This window comes from Salvelinus sp. IW2-2015, linkage group LG26 (genome assembly GCF_002910315.2).
Source record: "Salvelinus sp. IW2-2015 linkage group LG26, ASM291031v2, whole genome shotgun sequence".
In the NCBI taxonomy this organism is placed as follows: domain Eukaryota; kingdom Metazoa; phylum Chordata; class Actinopteri; order Salmoniformes; family Salmonidae; genus Salvelinus; species Salvelinus sp. IW2-2015.
This window is the reverse complement of record NC_036866.1, coordinates 4,890,264-4,914,350: the sequence shown is the minus strand read 5'-3', so window position 1 is coordinate 4,914,350 and position 24,087 is coordinate 4,890,264. Positions and strand designations below refer to the sequence as shown.

Sequence of the window (24,087 nt, the reverse complement as noted above, 5' to 3'; positions counted from 1 at the left end):
TACAGTTTTCAGCTGTGCTAACATAATTGCAAAAGGGTTTTCTAATGATCAATTAGCCTTCTAAAATTATAAACTTAGATTAGCTATATAATACTATTTTGATGATAAACACACAACGCAGAGGATGAGGACGAGAGTACTAAACTAAATAGAATACTATTGTCAACAGGGAATTGTCAATGTAAATAGGAGTTGGTTTTCAGTTCAACAGCTGTTTAGAATCTGTGGAATGTCAGTCCTCAACTCAGAGCTATGTTCTGTACATTGAGTCTGGAGCATTTGACCATTGGCCCAGTTGTACTGCAAGGACTTCTGATTGGTCAACCCCAAGCTAGGTTGGGGGCTTATACATGACATCCTGTTATTTGCTCTGTGGAGAAAAGCTGAGGATAACAGGGGGAATGAACATCTACCTCCCAGCATAGCATCTATGATTTGTCCTTTTCAAATAAATACATTTTTCTCCCCGATTTGCTTTGGGGTTTGTGTTATTGAAGAATAACAACTGCTAACAGCTAACACATTGTGCCATTGGAACACAGAAGTGATGGTTGCCGATAATGGGCCTATGTAGATATTCCATTAAAAATCAGCCGTTTCCAGCTACAATAGTCATTTACAACATTAACAATGTCTACACTATATTTCTGATAAATTTGATGTTATTTTAAATGGATTTTTTTTGTTGCTTTTCTTTCAAAAATAAGGACATTTCTAAGTGACCACAAACTTTTGAACGGTAGTGTGTGTGTGTATATATATTATATAAAAAAGAAAACACTATTTCCCAAATACTGCACTATTATAGAGCCCTATAAAAGGAATCCCTATTACACTACTACAGACATCTATAACCGAAACCCTGTTCTCCATACTAGACTGTTATAGGACCTTATGACACCCCATTCCACATAATACTGCACTATAGAGTACTCACCTCGGTTACAAATTTCTGCTTGTCTTCCTTCTTAAGAATTTCTATTTCTCTCTGCGGGAGAACACGTACACAAGTCAGTTAACCAAATAAATACACCCAAATGCAGTATAGTTTGTGCATTCTCTCTTTGTCTCTCTTACCAGGATGGTGTTCATCTTGTCTTCCAGAGCAGAATGAAATACCGAAGCTCCATCCTGCAGAAAGAGTGTCAACAAACAAGCTATTAATTGTACAATCCAGGAGTACACATGCAGAGCGTCAATGCAGCATCCTACCAAATCAAGAGAACGAGAGATTATTGCCGGGTATGTGGTCCCATCAGATCCTACCATAGCCTTGACAGGCGGAGTGAAGACAGGTGGCGTAGTGAAGACAGGTGGCGGAGTCGGGGAGATGACAGCTCGGTTCAGGGTCATAGTGATAGCATTCAGGGCTGAAGTCAGGGTGGCCCATACCAAGGGGGCAAGGTGCCAGCAGCCTAGCAGAAAGGGGTAGAATAGACTTGAATACACTAAGGAGCACATTATCATACAGGACAGGCTACACAGACAACATTTAGAACATTTTTGCTCGTCAACAATGGGTGTGTGTGTGTTGTACTTCGGTTATTTAAATTGTCAGTAAGTACTATGGTTAGGCATGTCATCTGTGGACAATGTACTGCTGGCACCAATAAAGTAACAGTGCTGTTGGTTCTTTTCATGGAAGTTCTATAGAACTATAGACTGTCTGATTCTGTGGTGTGATGTCACTCACCGAAGGTCAAGAGGATGAGGAGGATGGCAATTAGAATGGCCTTCCTCACATCGACCGGGATAAACGGAGGGGCTACAGGAGGAGACAGAGAAAAAGCTAATGCTAACAAACAAGCTACAAGCATAGAGACCGGCTAATGCTACGCTAGCACACACACACACACACACACACACACACACACACTCACACACTCACTACTCACTACTCACTCCAATTGGCACTAGCACTTGTCCTGTTAGTGCCAGATCTCTGGCTGGCGCTAACCCTTTGTTCGCCTAAGGAGGAGTCTCCAGAGTATCCTCTGTAACGTCTTGCCTCTGAAGAGGAGTAACCAGAGCTGTCTATGGCGCTGCTCTTGCTCTGGGCCTGGTTCAGGCCGGTCTGGCAGGACGAGAAGCCCCTGGGGCTAGGAGCCAGGTTCAGGCTGGGGGCTGGGGCAGGAGGTTCCTGGAAGGTCTTCCTCCTCTGAACCAAGCTTGAGACCCCTGAAGGGCAGGGGGTGCGGGGACAAAGAGAGAGAGACGGTTAGCTATTATGGCTATTCAAAACTAACTACAACCATAGACAAAGAGGCAGCTGCAATACAAAGCTATACTGTACAGTGTATACAGTATAGGCCTGTGGATGCAGGAAGTGGTGTGAACCGTACCAATGTAGTCCTCAGCATTGATGGGTGGCTCCACTGTACTACCCTTGCTGCTAGCGGTGCTAGCCACGCTGTTGGCCCGGCTGGAGGTACGAGAGGCCGCCACTTTACGACCACCTGTCTTCCTCTTAGTAAAAACCCTGAGAGAGAGAGAGAGAGAGAGAAAGGGCTTTGTTAAAGCAACTTTGTCAGGCCTACTGTATTAGGCTATACGGTACAACATGAAACACAAAACACACCTCACGGGGCTCTCCCTGTAGGAAACTGAGGAGGACTCGTCATCGTCCGATGACTGGTGGTAGTATCCCCCTAAAACCAGCCTCATACTGCGCCGCGACATGTCTGACAGAGAGAGAGACAGAGACAGAGACAATACCTCATACAGGATACTGTGTTATACTAACTGCTTTAACTTCTCTGGGATATGTGGGACGCTAACGTCCCACTTGGCCAAAAGCCAGTAAAAATGCGGAGCGCCAAATTCAAATAAATTACTATAAAAATCAAACTTTCATGAAATCACACACCAAATTAAAGCTACCCTTGTTGTGAATCCAGCCAACATGTCTGATTTCAAAAAGGATTTACGGCAAAAGCACACCGTGCGATTATGTTAGGTCAGTACATAGCCACAGAAAAACACAGCTATTTTTACAGCCAAAGAGAGGAGTAACAAAAAGCAGAAATAGAGATAAAATTAATCACTAACCTTTGATGATCTTCATCAGATGACACTCATAGGACTTCATGTTACACAATACATGTATGTTTTGTTCGGTAAAGTTCATATTTATATCCAAAAATCTGAGTTTAGGCGGGACACTACTGTCTCACTTGGCCAAAAGCCAGAGAAGATGCCAAATTTCCTGTGCCAAATTCAAATAAATTACTATAAAAATCAAACTTTCATTAAATCACACATGAAAGATACCAAATTAAAGCTACACTGGTTGTGAATCCAGCCAACATGTCAGAATTCAAATAGGCTTTTTGGCGAAAGCAAACGATGCTATTATCTGAGGATAGCACCATAGTAAACAAAGAGAGAGAAGCATATTTCAACCCTGCAGGCGCGACACAAAACGCAGAAATAAAAATATAATTCATGCCTTACCTTTGACGAGCTTCTGTTGTTGGCACTCCAATATGTCCCATAAACATCACAAATGGTCCTTTTGTTCGATTAATTCTGTCGATATATATCCAAAATGTCCATTTATTTGGCGCGTTTCATCCAGAAAAACACCGGTTCCAACTTGTGAAACGTGACTACAAAATATCTCAAAGGTTACCTGTAAACTTTGCCAAAACATTTCAAACTACTTTTGTAATACAACTTTAGGTATTTTTTAACGTAAATAATCGATAAAATTGAAGATGGGATGATCTGTGTTCAATACAGGATTAAAACAAACTGTAGCTAGCCTTCTGGTCATGCGCCTCTAACAAACAGGACACAACGTGTCCCTGATTCAAAATGGCTGTACTTCTTCATTACACGAAGGAAAAACCCTCAACCAATTTCTAAAGACTGTTGACATCCAGTGGAAGCGGTAGGAACTGCAAGAAGGTAAATAAAAAAATTGGTTTCCCAATGAAAACTAATTGAAAAGAGAGTGACCTAAAAAACAACAACTTCTGAATGGTTTGTCCTTAGGGTTTCGCCTGCTAAATAAGTTATGTTATACTCACAGACATGATTCAAACAGTTTTAGAAACTTCAGAGTCTATTCTATCCAAATCTACTAACAATATGCGTATCTTATCTTCTGGGGATGAGTAGCTGGCAGTTGAATTTGGGTATGCTTTTCATCCAAACGTGAAAATGCTGCCCCCTATCCTAGAGAAGGAGGTGATAGCGTTAGCCCAGAGCTGGTGGTAAGAGAGAGGCTCTCTGACAGATGCTCTCCTGTATAATCTCTAATCCAGTTAATCTACAGCACCTCACACTGCTCTCTCATGCGCACCCCCCCCCCCCCATCCCCCAACCACCCACACACACCCCATTGTACAATAAAAGACATCTCAGTAATTAACGTTACAGTAAGGCCTGAATACTACACAGGCAGCATTGGCATAGTCATATGAAAAGGCTAGAGCTATCAAAACCAGATCTGCAAGGTGATTTGGGTAAAGCCTGACAAAGCCAGATCTGGTTAGGGATAAAACTAACCTTAGAATTTTTTTTGTGCGTACTTAGTAACTTACATATTACTCAGTGCAATGCTAACTGTGGCTGTGTAGGAATGAACTTCAACTTTCAAACAGCGCTAGCACGGATTAGCATTAGCTAACTGGCAGAAGGAGAGGTCAGTACAGGTGCATCAAAGCTGGGACTGAAAAGCAGCTTCGATCTCAAGGCCATCAGACTGTTAAATAGCCATCACTAGCCGGCTACCACCCAGTTACTCAACCCTCAGCCCTATATACATGGAATCACTGGCCACTTTATTAACGGAACACTAGTTACTTTAATAAATGTTTACATACTGCTTTACTCATCTCATATGTACAGTAACAGTCAAACGTTTGGAGTCACCTTCTGTATACCACCACTACCTTGTCACAACACAACTGATTGGCTCAAATGCATTAAGAAGGAAAGAAGTTCCACAAATGTAATTTTAACAAGGCACACCTGTTAATTGAAATGCATTCCAGGTGACTACCTCATGAAGCTGGTTGAGAGAATGCCACAAGTGTGCAAAACTGTCAAGGCAAAGGGTGGCTACTTTGAAGAATCCAAATATATTTTGATTTGTTTAACACTTTTTTGGTTACTACATGATTCCATATGTGTTATTTCATAGTTGATGTCTTCACTATTATTCTACAATGTAGAAAAGAGTAAAAATAAAGAAAAACCCTGGAATGAGTAGGTGCCCAAACATGACTTGACTTAATGCATTTCAATTAACAGGTGCGCCTTGTTAAAAGTAAATTTGTGGAATTTCTTTCCTTCTTAATGTGTTTGAGCCAATCAGTTGTGTTGTGACAAGGTAGGTGTGGTATACAGAAGATAGCCCTATTTGGTAAAAGATCTTGCCATAATATAGACTTGAACAGCTCAAATATGCAAAGAGAAACTTTAAGACAAAGGTCAGTCAATTCGGAAAATTTCAGTTACCTCTGCTGCAGAGGATAAGTTCATTAGAGTTAACTACACTTCAGATTGCAGCCCAAATACATGCTTTAGAGTTCAAGTTACAGACATCTCAACATCAACTGTTCAGAGGAGATTGCATGAATCAGGCCTTCATGGTCAAATTGCTGCAAAGAAACCACTACTAAAGTACAACGATAAGAAGAAGATACTTGCTTGGGCCAAGAAACACGAGCAATGGACATTAAACCAGAGGAAATCTGTCCTTTGAGTCCAAATTTGAGATTTTTGGTTCAAACCGCCATGTCTTTGTGAAACGCACAGTAGGTGAACGGATGATCTCAGCATGTGTGGTTCCCACCGTGAAGCATGGAGGAGGTGTAATGGAGTGGGGGTGCTTTGTTGGTGTCAGTGATGGAAACTCCTTCAAGACTGTTGGAAAAGCATTCCAGGTGAAGCTGGTTGAGAGAATGCCAAGAATGTGCAAAACTGTCATCAAGGCAAAGGGTGGCTACTTTTTTGGCTACTACATGATTCCATGTGTTATTTCATAGATTTGATGTCTTTAGGTTAAGATGGCGCCGGAGGAGATGGCAGACGTTTTACGTGCCCCCAGCCAATTGTGTTTTTTTGTTTGCTTATTTACGCAAATACTTATGTCACTTATCTTGTACATAATGTTGCCGCTACCATCTCTTATGACCGAAAAAAACTTCTGGACATCAGGACTGCGATTACTCACCACGGACTAGCAGAATCCCCTTTTTCCTTACACTGCTTCCTCAGGAACAGGCCCCGATCCCCATGATCTGTGTGAAGAGGAGGCGGAAAAAGAGGGGCCGAAGGTCCAGCTGCCTTCTGAGAATTCGCAGGCGATCGAATAAACCTCCACTTCCTCCATTCTGCTTGCAAACGTGCAATCATTGGACCCCCAAAAAATTGACAAGTTACGCGGAAGATTAAACTACCAAAGGGACATTAAAAACGGTAACATCTTATGCTTCACAGAGTCGTGGCTGAACGACATACAGCTGGCTGGTTATACGATGTACCGGCAGGATAGAACAGCGGCGTCTGGTAAGACAAGGGGCGGCGGACTATGTATTTTTGTAAAAAACAGCTGGTGCACGATATCTAAGGAAGTCTAGAGCTATTACTCGCCTGAGGTAGAGTATCTCATGATAAACTGTAGACCACACTACCTACCTCCATCTGTATTTTTTGTAGCTGTTTACATACCACCACAGTCAGAGGCTGGCACTAAGACAGCATTAATGAGCTGTATTCAGTCATAAGCAAACAAGAAAAAGCTCACCCAGAAGCGGCGCTCCTAGTAGCCGGGGACTTTAATGCAGGGAAACTTAAATCCGTTTTACCAAATTTCGATCAGCATGTTAAATGTGCAACCAGAGGAAAAAGAACTCTGGACCACCTATACTCCACACACACAGACACATACAAAGCTCTCCCTCACCCTTCATTTGGCAAATCTGACCATAATTCTATCCTCCCGATTCCTGCTTACAAGCAAAAATTAAAGCAGGAAGCATCAGTGACTAGATCAATAAAAAAAGTGGTCAGATGAAGCAGATGCTAAGCTACAGGACTGTTTTGCTAGCCCAGACTGGAATATGTTCTGGGATTCCTCCGATGGCATTGAGGAGTACACCACATCAGTCATTGGCTTCATCAATAAGTGCATCGATGATGTCGTCCCCACAGTGACCGTACGTACATACCGCAAACAGAAGCAAAGGATTACAGGCAGCATCCGCACTGAGCTAAAGGCCAGAGCTGCCACATTCAGCGGGACTCTAACCCGGAAGCTTATAAGAAATCCCGCTATGCTTGCCGACGAACCATCAAACAGGCAAAGCATCAATACAGGACTAAGATCGAGTACACCGGCTCTGACGTACACCGGCTCTGACGCTCGTCGGATGTGGCAAGGTTTGCAAACCATTACAGACTACAAAGGGAAGCACAGCCGAGAGCTGCCCAGTGACACAAGCCTACAGATGAGCTTAACTACTTCTATGCTCGCTTCGAGGCGAATAACACTGAAACATGCATGAGAGCACCAGCTGTTCCGGAAGACTGTGATCAAGCTCTCCGCAGCCGACGTGAGTAAGACCTTTAAACAGGTCAACATTCACAAGGCCACAGGGCCCGATGGATTACCAGGACGTGTACTGCGAGCATGCGCTGACCAACTGGCAAGTGTCTTCACTGACATTTTCAACCTCTCCATGTCCGAGTCTGTAATATCAACATGTTTTAAGCAGACCACCATAGTCCCTGTGCCCAAGAACACTAAGGTAACCTGCCTAAACGACTACTGATCCGTAGCACTCACGTCTGTAGCCATGAAGTGCCTTGAAAGGCCGGTCATGGCTCACATCAACACCATCATCCCAGAAACCCAAGACCCACTCAAATTTACATACCACCCCAACAGATCCACAGATGGTGCAATCTCCATTGCACTCCACACTGCCCTTTCCCACCTGGACAAAAGGAACACCTATGTGAGAATGCTATTCATTGACTACAGCTCAGCATTCAACACCATAGTTCCCTCAAAGGTCATCAATAAGCTAAGGACCCTGGGACTAAACACCTCCCTCTGCAACTGGATCCTTGACTTCCTAACGGGCCGCCCCCAGGTGGTAAGGGTAGGTAACAACACATGCGCCACGCTGATCCTCAACACAGGGGCCCCTCRGGGGTGCGTGCTCAGTCCCCTCCTGTACTCCCTGTTCACTCATGACTGAACGGCCTGGCACGACTCCAACAGCATCATTAAATTTGCCAATGACACAACAGTGGTAGGCCTGATCACCGACAAGACAGCCTATAGGGAGGTCAGAGGCCTGGCCGTGTGGTGCCAGGACAACAACCTCTCCCTCAACGTGATCAAGACAAATGAGATGATTGTGGACTACAGGAAAAAGAGGACCGATTCTCATCGACGGGATGAGTGGAGTGGAGCAGGTTGAGAGCTTCAAGTTCCTTGATGTCCACATCACCAACAAACTAACATGGTCCAAGCACACCAAGACAGTCGTGAAGAGGGCACGACAAAACCTATTCCCCCTCAGTTGATTGAAAAGATTTGGCATGGGTCCTTAGATCCTCAAAAGGTTCTACAGCCGTAGGCGGTGTCAGAGAAAGGCCCCCCTGTATATAGCCTCGCTATTATTATTTCACTGCTGCTCTTTAATTACTTGTTACTTTTACTTTTATTTTTTTTAACTGCATTGTTGGTTAGGGGCTCGGAAGTAAGCATCACTTGTAAGATCTACACCTGTTGTATTCGGCGCATGTGACTAATACAATTTTGATTTGATTTACTATTATTCTACAATGTAGAAAATAGTAAAAATCCAATTAAAACTGTTGAATGAGTAGGTGTGTCCAAACTTGACTGGCACTGTATGTAATTTTCCCCATTCAGTTTCACACAAAACCTTCTCACTGCACTAGCTCAGACCTGTTTTGATTGACAGTTTGCTGGTCCAATCAGAGAGCAGTGTGTGCGTTTCACTACCCAATCTGTTTTTTGCAAATGCGGTACTGTCTCTGGCTGCGTGGAGAGCAATCCACAGAGACAAAACCTGGCAAGATAATTAAGTCAGTCTCAAGTCAAAGTTGAGTCCCGATTCTTGAGGCTCCAAGTCAAGTCTCAAGTTATCAAATTTGTGACTCAAGTCAGACGAGTGCAAGTCATGTGGCTCGAGTCCACACCTCTGGTAACTAGTACTGCAGAGAAGCCAAAATACAGGGTAAAGGCATGGCATAAGGTGTAAGAGGATGTGGTGTGTGGTGAGACAGGAAGTCAGACATGTGAGTGATATGCAAATTCAGACAACAGAGTTGCGAAAAAGGAAGATGGCCCACACTATCCGCAGCTTTGACAAGACTACAGTAAACAACTAACAACAAGTTTAGGTTGCTAGGGCATAGAGCAGTGTATGTCCTTTTCCATGGTTACTGACAGACAAAAAGACACTGATGTAGGTCAAGTGAGATTGAGCCAACACCATGAGATTGGGTAAAAACATCCAGCCAGCCAGGTTCAAGTAGCCAACATTAATAGCATTCTCATTGTTATGCAATGGAGTCTGGAATACACTACCTTCCTCTGGTGTGAAAATAAGCTTTAGCATCACTGAACATATTGTACCATAGGCTAATTCTCTCAAATCCTCTATTCCACTGAAAATGGCGTCTCTTGCCGTCTCAGCGCTTTATCCTGCTTCCCAATCCTCTTCTTATTACAATAGCCTTCAGTTCCCTCCTTCCCTAAGCTCTCCTCGCCTCTTTCCTTCCCTGATCCTGCAATCTAATCAACCCCTCTCATCTACAGTGCATTCGGAAAGTATTCAGACCCCTTGACTTTTTCCACCACATTGTTACATTACAGCCTTATTCTATAAATTGATTAAATTGATGAAGCAAAAACAAGTTAGAATTTCTCAAATGTATTATTTGCATAAGTATTATTAACATAAGTATTCAGACCTTTAATTAGTACTTTGTTGAAGCACCTTTGGCAGTCATTACAGCCTTGAGTCTTCTTGGGTACGACGCTGCAAGCTTGGCACACCTGTATTTGGGGAGTTTCTCCCATTCTTCTCAAGCTCTGTCAGGTTGGATGGGGAGCGTTGCTGCACAGCTATTTTCAGGTCTCTCCAGAGATGTTCGATCAGGTTCAAGTCCGGGCTCTGGCTGGGCCACTCAGGGACATTGAGACTTGTACCGAAGCCACTCCTGTGTTGTCCTGGCCGTGTGCTTAGGGCTGTTGTCCTGTTGGAAGGTGAACCTTTGCCCCATTCGGAGGTCCTGAACGCTCTGGAGCAGGTTTTCATCAAGGATCTCTCTGTACTTCGCTCCGTTCATCTTTCCCTCGATCCTGACTGGTCTCCCAGTCCCTGCCACTGAAAAACATCCCCACAGCATGATGCTTCCACCGTAGGGATGGTGCCAGGTTTCCTCCAGACGTGACGCTTGGCATGTAGGCCAAAGAGTTCAATCTTGGTTTCATCAGACGAGAGAATCTTGTTTCTCATGGCCTGAGAGTCCTTTAGGTGACTTTTGGCAAATTCCAAGCAGGCTGTCATGTGCCTTTTATTGAGGAGGAGTGGCTTATGTTTGGCCACTCTACCATAAAGACCTGATTGGTGGAGTACTGCAGAGATGGTTGTTCTTTTGGAAGATTCTCCCATCTCTACAGAGGAACTCTGGAGCTCTGTCAGAGTGACCATCGGGTTCTTGGTCACCTCCCCGACCAAGGCCCTTCTCCCCAGATTGCTCAGTTTGGCCGTGCGGCCAGCTCTAGGAAGAGTCTTGGTGGTTCCAAACTTCTTAAATGTAAGAATGATGGAGGCCACTGTGTTCTTGGGGACCTTCAATGCTGCAGACATTTTTTGTACCCTTTCCCAGATCTGTGCCTCGACATCATCCTGTCTCGGAGCTCTACGGACAATTCCTTGAACCTCATGGCTTGGTTTTTGCTCTGACATGCACTGTCACCTGTGGGACCTTATATAGACAGATGTGTGCCTTTCTAAAATCATGTTCAATCAATGGAATTTAGCACAGGTGGACTCCAATCAAGTGGTAGAAACATCAAGGATGAGCAATGGAAACAGGATGCTCCTTAGCTCAATTTCGAGTCTGATAGCAAAGGGTCTGAATACTTATAAAAATGTATGTTTTTTTTTTTAAAACGTTGTCATTATGGGGTATTGTGTGTAGATTGAGTTTTTTAAATTTTAAATAAAGCTGTAATGTAACAAAATGTGGAAAAAGTAAAGGGGTCTGAATATTTTCTTTTTTCGTAGCTAGCTACAAGCTACGAAAAAAGAAAATATTCAGACCCCTTTACTTTTTCCACATTTTGTTACGTTACAGCTATAGCCTATATAGCCTATAATTACGTGGGGACACAAATGCAGTCCACACACTACAAAAGAGCATCCTTAGACCTGACACACATACAGGAGAACAGCGGTATAAAATACACATAAACAAAGACACGTGTGTTTCCGTAACAGCTTGAAGCTGATCCTCATTAGTAAATTGGATGATGTTCCTCCTAGAACATCAGAGAGGAGAGTTAGGGTTTGAACGTTATGTGTTCCTGTTAAGGGAGTGGCAGGTCATGGAGGCATTGTTGGCAGAGCTAGCATGACTACTGCCATACACACAGCCAGGCTACATAAGAAAAATAGACCACAACACACACACACAGAGAGAGAGAGAGACCAGGAAAGAAAAAACCCGGCTGAGTCATTTTAAAGCAAACAGCACATAATTGCCATCTAAATAATAGGACATGTGTTGACTGTGCCCCTAGAAGCTTGTAAACTGTTTCTCAGAAGTCTGTGTGTGTCAAAGATGAACTCATCAGTACGCGTTATGTTTTATCAACAAGATGCTGACACTTCAGCCGCCGTCTCACGGACACAAACAGCATCATCCCCATATGAGAAAAAAGTAATTAATCTGCCTTGCAAACTGTTAGTTATAGCACGTCACGAGTTCACAGCATAGCTACTGTAACTAGCTAGTACCATTAAACATGCATAAACAAACTTGGTGTAAACAAACGGATATATTTTGTCCTGACTTACCCGCTTCTTGGGTCGCCATCGTGGGTAAGGCAGAGGCAGAGCGCGAGCTCCTTGTCCCAGGCGGCGAGCTTTCAAATGTAACCCCTCTCAAATAGAACGATAACTTGGCTAATTGCAACCAGCAGCCCTATACATTTCCGAACAACAACTTAGTGACAGACAGGACGGGGTATAAAGAGCCAACCCCTTTGTTGGCTCTTCGTAACACTTTCACAAAAAAAATATGATACAGTATTTGCTAGCACAGGGCAAACGGGACTCAACCAGAACGTTGCTACTGACAGTTAGGTGGAGGAGGAGTCCGCGGGCCAGACAGACAGTTGCAAAACACCCTCTTATTTTGAGTTAAGGCTTCTTATTAGGAGCTCTCGTCTTTTTTACGCGTCACCCTGTGGCAATATCTGGTCAGCAACAGTTTTCCCCCCTTTCTATTGAATGATTAATTAATAATCGTGGCAACTTTCCTTTGCATCTTGCGAGGTGAAATCAATTAATAAAAGTATGGGAAAATAGGCTAAACATGCGCATATGATAAAACCAAGGACATGACATTTAGAAAATATTACCTAAATCTTGTATAATGTTCTCAGTCTAGTCAGTGAAGAAGATCCCTGACTGGTTGTTGTACCGACACTGTCCATATTACATCGACTAATGCCTGACGTCATAATCAAGTCTCAGAGAACTGATTATGAAGTCAAACATTGGTTGACTTTAAAAAAATACGTTTGCCTTGCTATCCTTACGTTTTCAAGTTAAAGTTTAATTAATTAATATAAAGTGCAATTTAATATTGAATTGCTTGATGAATAAAAAAAAAAAACATAACATAAGAGCACGTTCATTATGGACATAGTCGATCCAACAACCCAGAGTCAGTGGCCTTTCCTTTTCTCAATTAAATTTGCTCGACTCCTGCGTCCTCTCTGAGCCGTCCTCTCTGGCCTCACGTTAAAGGTAGTAGAGGAGAGGGAAAGTGTTAAAAAATACGCTTGTATTAAATGAGAGGGCTTGTTTGACATAGCAGTTAACATTGCAGGCAACTGCCGGCAGACTGTTCAACAAAAATAAATATTCATAAATCATAAATAACTACTCCATGTTTTTTGTAGATCAGTCAGTCACGCAAACGACGTTACAAAATAAATGTATAAAGTGATTAAAAACAAATTTAGCTAGTTGTGCAAGACATTTTATAGGCAAAAGGATAAGAAGCATATACTTTTTTCTGTTTGCATACTTTTCTACTTCAAGAAATCAATAGCTGATTTAAAAAAAATCATGGGTAACGGCATTACATGGAGTGTCTGGAAGTGGGCGTGTCAACAGAAGTGGGCGGATCAACAGAACAGGATGTATGGAAAAGCGAATCAGTTAATTGGGCAGATTTGTTGCCACTCAATACCGTTTTGCCTGGCTGATTGGGTTGCACAACATGTCGATTGTTGACAACTGTAGCGTTTTAGCTAAACCTAACTCCTTTTCTAACGTTAACTTAATTCTCTGAACCTGCCACCTTAATTATCCTAACCTGCTACGTTAGTTATCTTAACCCTCTATGTAAACATTACGATGACCCGCGGTGCACCTGGCTATGGCCGGTCTAACCAAAAATGGAGTGCTGATGACGCACCATCTAACTTTACCCACACCAAATAGCCTACACGCCAATCATATGCTTTTGGGAGCGGGCAGAAAAAGGTTGTCGATCCACTTCGGCAAAAAGGACAACATCGGAGTTTAATTCAATAAGAGAAAAGCTAGAAAATTGAGAATTTAAAATAAAGAGATGTGAGGGCCAGAAAAGTCATGTTTGGGAATGATTTGGTGAAGTAGTTATAGAGGATGATAGGAGCGTGATGATTGTGAGGCGGTATACAAATTAGACAAGTCACAAGATGGGGACTTCAAATAGGCCAATGGCCCTTCAAGGGAACTGTAGTCTACTGTTCGGATGGGTTAAATGGAAACTGAAATGTGGACACTGACTGTAGGTCTATAACCTCTCACATCGTCTTAATATCTTTACAACCGGTCAAACGGATGTCATTTGGAAATTTTGCACAGAGTTATGGCATTTTCTCCTCAGTCCCTAAATGCCTTTTAGAAGAAGCAGAGCTGACAGAGAAAAGTTTACTGATGTCAACTAGATTTAAGCATTCATTCGATAATTTGTGAGAAAGGGTTTATTGTAGTCTTCTTGGGCAACATACAGTGCATTCAGAAAGTATTCAGGCCCCTTGACTTTTTCAACATTTTGTTACGTTACAGCCTTATTCTAAAAAAGGATTAAATAAAACATTTTCCTCAATCAATCTACACACTATACCCCGTGATGACAAAGCAAAAACAGGTTTTAGCCATTTTTGCAAATGTATTGAAAAAAGATATATGTATATATACAGTTGAAGTCAGAAGTTTACATACACCTTAGCCAAACACATTTAAACTCAGTTTTTCACAATTCCTGACATTTAATCCTAGTAAAAATTCCCTGTCTTAGGTCAGTTAGGATCACTACTTTATTTTAAGAATGTGAAATGTCAGAATAATAGTATAGAGAATGATTTATTTCAGCTTTCATTTATTTCATCACATTCCCAGTGGGTCAGAAGTTTACATACACTCAATTCGTATTTGGTTGCATTGCCTTTAAATTGTTCAACTTGGGTCAAACGTTTCGGGTAGCCTTCCACAATAAGTTGGGTGAATTTTGGCCCATTCGTCCTGACAGAACTGGTGTAACTGAATCAGGTTTTTAGGCCTCCTTGCTCACACACGCTTTTTCAGTTCTGCCCACAAATTTTCTATAGGATTGAGGACAGGGCTTTGTGATGGCCACTCCAATACCCTGACTTCGTTGTCCTTAAGCCATTTTGCCACAACTTTGTAAGTATGCTTGGGGTCATTGTCCATGTGGAAGACCCATTTGCGACCAAGCTTTAACTTCCTGACTGATGTCTTGAGATGTTGCTTCAATATATCCACATCATTTTCCTTTCTCATGATGCCATCTATTTTGTGAAGTGCACCAGTCCCTCCTGCAGCAAAGCACCCCCACAACATGATGCTGCCACCCCCATGCTTCACGGTTGGGATGGTGTTCTTTGGCTTGCAAGCCTCCCCCTTTTTCCTCCAAACATAACAGTCGTCATTATAGCCAAACAGTTCTATTTTTGTTTCATCAGACCAGAGGACATTTCTCCAAAAAGTAAGATCTTTGTCCCCATGTGCAGTTGCAAACCGTAGTCCGGCGTTTTTATGGCGGTTTTTGAGCAGTGGCTTCTTCCTTGCTGAGCGGCCTTTCAGGTTATGTCGATATAGGACTCGTTTTACTGTGGATATACATACTTTTGTACCCGTTTCCTCCAGCGTCTTCACAAGGTCCTTTGCTGTTGTTCTTGGATTGATTTGCACTTTTCTCACCAAAGTGTGTTCATCTCTAGGAGACAGAATGCATCTCCTTCCTGAGCAGTATGACAGCTGCATGGTCCCATGGTGTTTATACTTGCATACTATTGTTTGTACAGATGAACGTGGTACCTTCAGGCGTTTGGAAATTGCTCCCAAGGATGAACCAGACTTGTGGTCTACAATTTTGTTTCTGAGGTCTTGGCTCATTTCTTTAGATTTTCCCATGATGTCAAGCAAAGAGGCACTGAGTTTGAAGGTAGGCCTTGAAATACATCCACAGGTACACCTCCAATTTACTCAATTGATGTCAATTAGCCTATCAGAAGCTTCTAAAGCCATGGCATCATTTTCTGGAATTTTCCAAGCTGTTTAAAGGCACAGTCAACTTAGTGTATGTAAACTTCTGACCCACTGGAATTGTGATACAGTGAATTATAAGTTAAATAATCTGTCTGTAAACAAGTGTTGGAAACGTTACTTGTGTCATGCACAAAGTAGATTTTTCCAAAACTATAGTTTGTTCACAAGAAATTTGTGGAGTGGTTGAAAAACGAGTTTTAATAACTCCAACCTAAGTGTATGTAAACTTCCGACTTCAACTGTATATACATTATAACAATAAGTATTCAGACACTTGCTATGAGACTCGAAATTGAGCTCAGGTGCATGCATCCTGTTTCCATTTATCATCCTTGAGATGTTTCTACAACTTGATTGGAGTCCACCTGTGGTAAACTCAATTGATTGGACATGATTTGGAAAGGCACACCTGTCTATATAACGTCCCGCAGTTGAAAGTGCATGTCAAAGCAAAACCCGAGACGGGATGATGTCGAGGCACAGATCTGGGGAAGGGTATCAAAAAATGTCTGCAACATTGAAGGTCCCCAAGAACATAGTGGCCTCCACCATTCTTAAATGGAAGAAGTTTGGAACTACCAAGACTCTTACTAGAGCTGGCCGCCCGGTCAAATTAAGCAATCGGGGGAGAAGGGCCTTGGTCAGGGAGGTGACCAAGAACCCGATGGTTACTCTGACAGACCTCCAGAGTTCCTCTGTAGAGATGGGAGAACCTTCCAGAAGGACAACCATCTCTGCAGCACTCCACCAATCAGGCCTTTATGGTAGAATGGCCAGACTGAAGGCACTCATCAGTAAAAGGCACATGACAGCCTGCTTGGAGTTTGCCAAAAGGCACCTAAAGGACTCTCAGACCATGAGAAACAAGTTTCTCTGGTCTGAAGAAACCAAAATTGAAGTCATTGGACTGAATGCCAAGCATCACGTCTGGAGGAAACCTGGCACCATCCCTACGGTGAAGCACCATCCCCACAGCATGTTTTTTAGTGGCAGGGACTGGGAGACTAGTCAGGATCGAGGGAAAGATGAACAGAGAGAAGTATAGAGAGATCCTTGATGAAAACCTGCTCCAGATCGGTCAGGACCTTAGACTGGGGCGACGGTTCACCTTCCAACAAGACAACGACCCTAAGCACACAGCCAAGACAACGCAGGAGGGACTTTGGGACAAGTCTCTGAATGTCCCTGAGTGGCCCAGCCAGAGCCCGGACTTGAACCCGATCAAACATCTCTGTAGAGAGCTGAAAATAGCTGTGCAGCAACGCTCCCCATCCAACCTGACAGAGCTTGAGAAGATCTGCAGAGAAGAATGGGAGAAACTCCCCCAATCCAGGTGTGCCAAAAAGAAAAAATCTAAAGACCTGTTTTGCTTTGTCATTATGGGTTATTATGTGTAGATAAATGATGGGGGAAAAAAACAATTTAATCCATTTTATAATAATGCCGTAGCAAAATGTGTAAAAAAAATAATTCAGAATGCACTGTATCTAATTATAGACAAGTTGACTAACAAGTAGCCTACCAAAATGTAGGAAATTATAAGCAGAAACATATATAAATTAGGCACAAAAATCATGCACACCCTGTAAAAAAAAAAAATTCCGCTGTCTTGGACTGTAGCCTGCAGTTCATTTTCTATATTAGCTGGTTAGGGTCGGGTGGGGGCCTTAGATTTTTACTTTTTCACATATAGTCTTGCTGTATCAGATGGGTTATTAGCAATTGCAGGTGGTTGCAGGTGTAAAAACTGCTGATCTACACATCACTAGCACAGATACAAAGATGAGTTCTCTATCTATCTCTATTGGTAGGATAGCCTACACTTGCCTTCCTCGCTGAAAGGAGGGTATCGATGAGGGGAGAACCGTTTTCCTTTTGCTTACTAACAAATTGACACACTCCACCAACACTTATCGGTTTCTGGGTCATGGAGGAAAGAATCCAGAGGAGAGAGGACATAGGCCCGCTGCAAGTCTGTTGCTTATGGTATTAATGAAGGTGGGTGGGGACAGGGGTTCCCCTAAGCTATATGGATTGTTTAAAGAAGGTCATACCAAGTGTTATGTTCTGTTAATTACTGATGTCCCCTTTAAGAATGGAGCACCCTTGGTCATGTGCATTTTGCTATTTGATTTGGAATTTTAAGACCCCTTAAAGTATCACGACATGAAAAATATTTTTGTCACCAAACTGTCTCTATATACTTCCATTCTTGTGAGTCTTGTGAGTCCTAGTCCTTGAGCAAAACAACCGACATGTACTTGTTGTGAGAGTCTCACCCACAGTGGGGTCATTTTAGCGTGTAGCCCAAACTGTTCGGACGCTACAGACATAAATTGGCAGATTGACTTCAGAGGAGTCCCAACATGCTTGTGGGGGTCGTATAGCAAAACACCATCGTGTTCGTGAGTCTCATCTTTCCACACAGGGGATTGAGATGCATCCAATGAAAAAAACAGATATCTCTAGTTTGAACTGATGGATTTGTATGGGGATTTTTGTATTATGCTAATTCGATTTCAGGGGGGGGCGCGGACATCGACCTTAGGGATTTAAAATAAAGAAATACATTCATAAACTCTTTCCACCTTGCTTTCATTGCGTGTATTTCTGCCTTGGCCACATGATGTCGCCATTTAATAATTCAAACGAGTGAACGCCTTGGCAACGCCCCACCAAAGATGTTTTAGCTCAACCAAGATAGACCACAACCTGTCGTTTCTAATGGGAACAAATGAGTCATAGTGGGCAAAACAAGCAAGGAGGGGGGCAGAGTCAAGCACGAGCCTGCGAGATCCTATTGGCACGTTCTAGCATGATTTGCATATTTCCATTAGGGAACGCCTACTCTGAAGTGCGAGTGTGCAAAAACTCAATTACCATTTGCACTCCTCTAAAGAACTAAGGTTTTAATAAACTTTTACAAAGGGTAAAGCCTACAAAACTTWGTCAACTCTGTTCATAATCTAGTTTTGAAAACAGAAAATCAGATCAGCTTTGAAAAAGATCTGAAGTGGAAAGATCTGATATGATTGGTCAAAATACCAATTAGTGCCTGTAAGACCCACATAGATACATGTATATTTACAACGAGGCCTATTTCTATAGCTTGTAAATGACACAGAGTCGATGGGAGAGGAAACCACTGAGAAAAGTGAAACCACATCTTTATCTCCTCCTGCAACCACTCCCACTTGGAAAAGAAGTGTCCTCCTTGATAAACGGTAGAAGGAAAAGGGGTTTCAGAGCAACGACAAGTACCAATGTAAGTAGACTATATTTATCTCTATTTTTCCATAGTCCCGCAACCAGCCATTGTTTACAGACAGACATCTGTTTAATATAATCTATATTGATGTCATTACAACAATTATGGATGAGTAGCCTTTCTCGTCCATAATTCTTCGCAGAGTTGAGATGGGATCTGGTTTCAGCGGCTGCGTTCGGCAACAAAGTCCAAATAGGTCCAAAGATGGTGAGGCAATACCTTTCAACAACCCTTCAGCCACTGTTCGGAACTCCAACACAGGGTTTGCTCTGGACCTTTACCGTACACTGAGTGAAAACCATGCAGATGGAAACATATTTTTCTCCCCTCTGAGCATCAGTTCAGCTCTGGCCATGGTCTATCTGGGGGCCAAAGGAAACACCGCCGAGCAGATGGCAAAGGTAGCCCTACACACACACACACACACACACACACACACACACACACACACACACACACACACACACACACACACACACACACACACACACACACACACACACACACACACACACACACACACACCAGCAACCAATTTTGTTCTATGTGTATTTAATCATTTACCAGCCCTGTCTGTCTTTGCCACAGCACTCAACCTGGTAAGTGTGTGTGAGAGATACTACTCACTCATTCTACTATTCCTAGACCCTGTGTCTCGACACTGCCACTGATGTCCACTCTGGTTTTCAAAAACTCAGCTCAAACATCAACAAACCCTCAGCTTCATGCCAATTGAAACTGGTCAACTGCCTGTATGGAGAAGAGACCTTCAACTTCTTCCCAGTGAGTTAGACCAGCTACTTCCCAAATATCTAGCAGCAGTAGCCCTACTGAATATCACTGCCTTGTTTGCAAATGTTGCCATTCCTCTTTCCCCTAACTTGAGAATTGTGTAAATATAGGAAATAAATTGATGACCATTGGAAATATTCTACTCTAGACTCTTTGGTACTACGCTCGGCTGCTTTAGTTGAGAGTGACTCTTTAGGGTTCCTCTAGGAGTTCATTGAAGCCACACAGAAGTTCTACCATGCAGAGCTGAAGGCTATGGACTTCATAGGGGCTGCAGAGGAGTCCAGAGCACAAATCAACAGCTGGGTGGAAAAGAAAACAGACAGTAAGATGACTGGTGTAAATCAGGAGTGTAAAATATAACTACCGGTATTGTACATTAATGTAAGGATGTGTCTGCTCCAACTACAGTAGTTGGATCCGTTCATTATTTGTGTTCTTTATCTACAGATAAAATTAAAGTGATGTTGAAACCTGAAGCTCTAAGCAGCATGACCAGGTTGGTTCTTGTGAATGCAGTCTACTTTAAAGCACAATGGATAAGTGAGTTCCATGAAGCTGATACCATGGAACAAACCTTTCAAGTCAATGAGGTGAGAGAACTACAGTGTCTGAAAATCCTCCATTTGAGTCATAAAAACATACTTCTGAAATCAGTGTGGAAAATCCACTGTCTGCAACAATTGCATAATTGCAACGAGTCCCACCAATTGCTCAAGCCATAAAACTTGTGGAAATACAGTCCTTAAACATGGTTCTGGATTACGTGTGTGTGTGTGTGTGTGTGTGTGTGTGTGTGTGTGTGTGTGTGTGTGTGTGTGTGTGTGTGTGTGTGTGGTGTGTGTGGTGTGTGTGTGTGTGTGTGTGTGTGTGGTGTGTGTGTGTGTGTGTGTGTGTGTGTGTGTTGTGTGTGTGTGTGTGTGTGTGTGTGCGCGTGTGTGTCATTTGTACTGTGATTATTGATGTATGACCCTGTCTCTTTTGTGTGGTTTCAGAATGAGAAAAGACAGGTGCAGATGATGGTTCAAGTCAAGAAGTTACCATACAACTACATATCCCAGTTCAAACTCCAAATCCTGGAGCTTCCATATAAAGGGGAGGAGCTGAGCATGTTCTTCCTTCTGCCTGCAGATTCCAATTACCCTGACCAGTTACTGGAGGTAGGTGTAACCAAAACCACTATTGACCCAGCCTTTAGCTCTGTCATGACTGTCCATGAGAATCTAAATAGGTCAGATCAGGTTTGCAATGAATCATTTAAATCAGACCCCTTCTCACCCGCAAAGGAAGGGAGGAAAGAGCTAGTGGTGATTAACAACTCACATCCTGTCGTAAATCAAGGGGAGAAAATTCAGGTCTCCCTCTCCAATATTCACCAAAGGCATGTCCTTTGTTTCAAGAGACCTTTCCTGACGAAACTCTAACACGTTCAAAAGCAAGTACTGGAACAATATTTCTAACATAGAACGTGGGGAATGGTCAGAGGCGATCTACAGAACACTAATGTAATTTTGTTTGTTATTTTGTGATGTCATTCAAAATGTTATGAAGGAAATACTGTAACTTGGAAAGTATACCCACTACATGTACGAAGTTTCCATACTATGCGTTGTGCATGTAATACGACAAATGATGAAAGTGTTTCTGTTAAGAGAGGAATGTGATTTGAGAAACTATAAGAGATAATTGTTTTACATAAAACTTTGTACAAGTGACAAGTCATGCCCCCCGAGTGAGGTCAGAGAGTGTGTCAGCCTGATGGAACCGCCCCTTTCAAACAAACTGTATAAATGATGAGTCAAGAAATTAACATACTAGACCAGAAAAGCATAAAGCTGCAGCTGCACGTTTAAAGTGGTTTGAACTGTGAATCTCAACACGAGGTAGAGACGATAAAGTCACCTCCCGGACAATCTCTGCTATGTCTGATTAGCTGTCCTTAGTAAAGTATCTTCGAAAGCGAATTTAAGTAGGACCATTCTAATACTCTGCTCAAACCATCGTATTACGCTACTCTCACTGATTACGCTACTATCACCCCACTGGGAACCATCTACACGTCTGGCTAGCCTATCTTCAAAGAAGCATCTTCAAGAGCAAATGGAAGGAAAATAAACTCTGTAGTTCTGTTCAGGACTACATGACAAGTCACTGGATACCAGACAACTACAGAGGAGAACAACGGTAGAAGACTTGTTGGAACTCTTTTGAACAATCAGAGCCTTACAAGCGTGCCGCGAAAATGCCCGACTCCCTTTCCAAGAGAGAGATCCGGCGTACCAAGGCATTTCATGTAAATGCATTCATGATTTCTTACTCAAAACAAGCAGCGGTTCGTGTGCAAAGTATATGGTTACTGTAAGTGAGAGTAGTTTCTGAAAGTACCAATGTTAAGTGTCTCTGTCCCCCTCTCTCCCGCCCTCTCCATCTCTTTTGTAACAAGCAGCCACATTCTTGTCATTCCGCTAGGGACCTGTTTTTTTTTAACATACTAACTGTGTATGTTTATCCTGTGTTACCATTTAATTAGCTAGTAAATAAATAAACCAATTTGTGTAGTACTGAAGTAAGGTTCGGGTTTTTGCAGATGCAAGGAGGGTACGGCTGTTCAGAATGATGATATGATACGAGGTTATGATTAATAAGTTGACTGTTTATAGATGTGATAGGTAAAGACCTTTTAGAGTTTAATTGGGGAGATGGTAACTCTTTAAAGAACCGCTCTCGTGGTGCCCCAGATCCTAATGAGTTACTCGTTACATGATTAATTTAATTAGGTAACAATTAAACATATTTCAGTAATTTAGATAAATAACAGTCTTCAGATTAATGTTAAAGTCAAGTCACGACAGCTCAGAGAACTATTAGTCTTGTGTTGCGTGGAAGACCATGGTTCAATACTCTGTGGATCATACATCCACAACTTTTCCAATATGAAGCACAGGATGTTGGTGGCACCTTAATTGGGGAGGACGGGCTCGTGGTAATAGCTGGAGCGGAATCAGTGGAATGGTATCAAATACATCAAACGTGGTTTGATGCCTTTTCATTTGCTCCGTTCCAGCCATTATTATGAGCCGTCCTCCTCTCAGCAGCCTCCACTCATATGTAGATATAGTGAAAACCTCTGCTGTCATTTAATTGCTTGGAAAGTAATATGTCACAAAGCAAATTTCTCCACAAACTGACAACAAAAACATATCTCTTCTTACCTTTTAAATGCGTTAACATATGTAAGACTGGCAGCAAGGTTCATATACCGCCAATGTAGAGCTGTGCTGTTTTACATCCAGTGGAGGGGTGGACGCCTCATAATAGTGGCTGGAACGGAGCGAATGGAATCAAACACATTGAAACCATGTGTTTGATGTTGTTGATACTTTTCCACGTATTCCGATCCAGCCATTACCACATGGCCGTCCTCCCCAATTAAGGTGTCACCAACCTCCTGTGGTTACATCATCCCCTGTTTGTCATTCTCCACTGTCTGACACAGCTGGGGAGAGCGTTGACACCGGAGAGGATCCACAAGTGGACCAGACGGCAGAAAATGGGCACGAGGACCGAAGTCCAGGTTTCAATCCCCAAGTTTAAACTGCAGGAGGACTACCAGCTGAACACACCCCTGGCCTCGCTGGGCATGGTGGATGTGTTCGACCAGGACAGAGCAGACCTATCTGGGATGAGCGCACCGATGGAAGATGAAGATAGGGTCTACCTATCCACTGTAGCCCACAAGGCCTTCGTGGAAGTGAACGAGAGAGGCACAGAGGCAGGTGCGTCCACAGTGGCAGACGGCATATCGTACGGTTTAAGTAACAAGCATTACTTCACGGCAGACCACCCCTTTATTTTCTTCATTAGACACAACCAGACCCAATCCATTCTGTTTCTGGGCAGGTTCTCCTCACCTGAGGAGGGTGACAGGGAGGGAARATCTCTGTAGGAAGGGAAAATAATGTTTTGAAAAACATGTTATGTAATGCAAGAGAGCCCTTCACAGTTTAGTTGATTATTGTTGATCTTGTGTACCGAGTCTGTATTTGACCTTTACTACGTGGATAGTGCTGTTATGTATTGTTATGTAATATAGCTCTCTTGTGCTTATAGTTTGTGAAATTTAATGTATTGGAAATCATCAATGATATAATAAAGTGAAAGTTTCTCTATGTA

The 24,087-nt window shown here is 42.7% G+C and overlaps 2 protein-coding genes across 3 annotated transcripts in view; one reads left to right on the top strand and one right to left on the bottom strand.

Moving 5' to 3' along the window:
• LOC111952384 (SUN domain-containing protein 1) overlaps positions 1 to 23,230 on the bottom strand; it is a 27,171-nt gene extending 3,941 nt beyond the window's left edge. The window contains exons 1-8 of one of the 2 annotated variants that reach the window (XM_023971001.2): positions 23,127 to 23,230; positions 2,579 to 2,681; positions 2,343 to 2,479; positions 1,903 to 2,178; positions 1,694 to 1,765; positions 1,267 to 1,415; positions 1,078 to 1,131; positions 938 to 988 (exon numbers count right to left, since the gene is read on the bottom strand). In XM_023971001.2, coding sequence (XP_023826769.1) covers positions 938 to 988; positions 1,078 to 1,131; positions 1,267 to 1,415; positions 1,694 to 1,765; positions 1,903 to 2,178; positions 2,343 to 2,479; positions 2,579 to 2,681; positions 23,127 to 23,145 — 861 coding nt within the window. In that variant the 5' untranslated portion in view covers positions 23,146 to 23,230. Of the gene's footprint in view, positions 1 to 937; positions 989 to 1,077; positions 1,132 to 1,266; positions 1,416 to 1,693; positions 1,766 to 1,902; positions 2,179 to 2,342; positions 2,480 to 2,578; positions 2,682 to 12,080; positions 12,240 to 23,126 lie in introns of those variants that run through there. The other variant, XM_023971000.2, reaches the window with a different exon arrangement.
• Positions 19,032 to 24,087, top strand: LOC111952386 (leukocyte elastase inhibitor). The gene is made up of 7 exons (XM_023971004.2): positions 19,032 to 19,119; positions 19,265 to 19,523; positions 19,768 to 19,905; positions 20,122 to 20,239; positions 20,365 to 20,507; positions 20,910 to 21,074; positions 23,411 to 24,087. The coding sequence occupies exons 2-7, from the start codon at positions 19,272 to 19,274 to the stop codon at positions 23,858 to 23,860; spliced, it is 1,266 nt and encodes a 421-aa protein (XP_023826772.1). The 5' UTR covers positions 19,032 to 19,119; positions 19,265 to 19,271; the 3' UTR covers positions 23,861 to 24,087.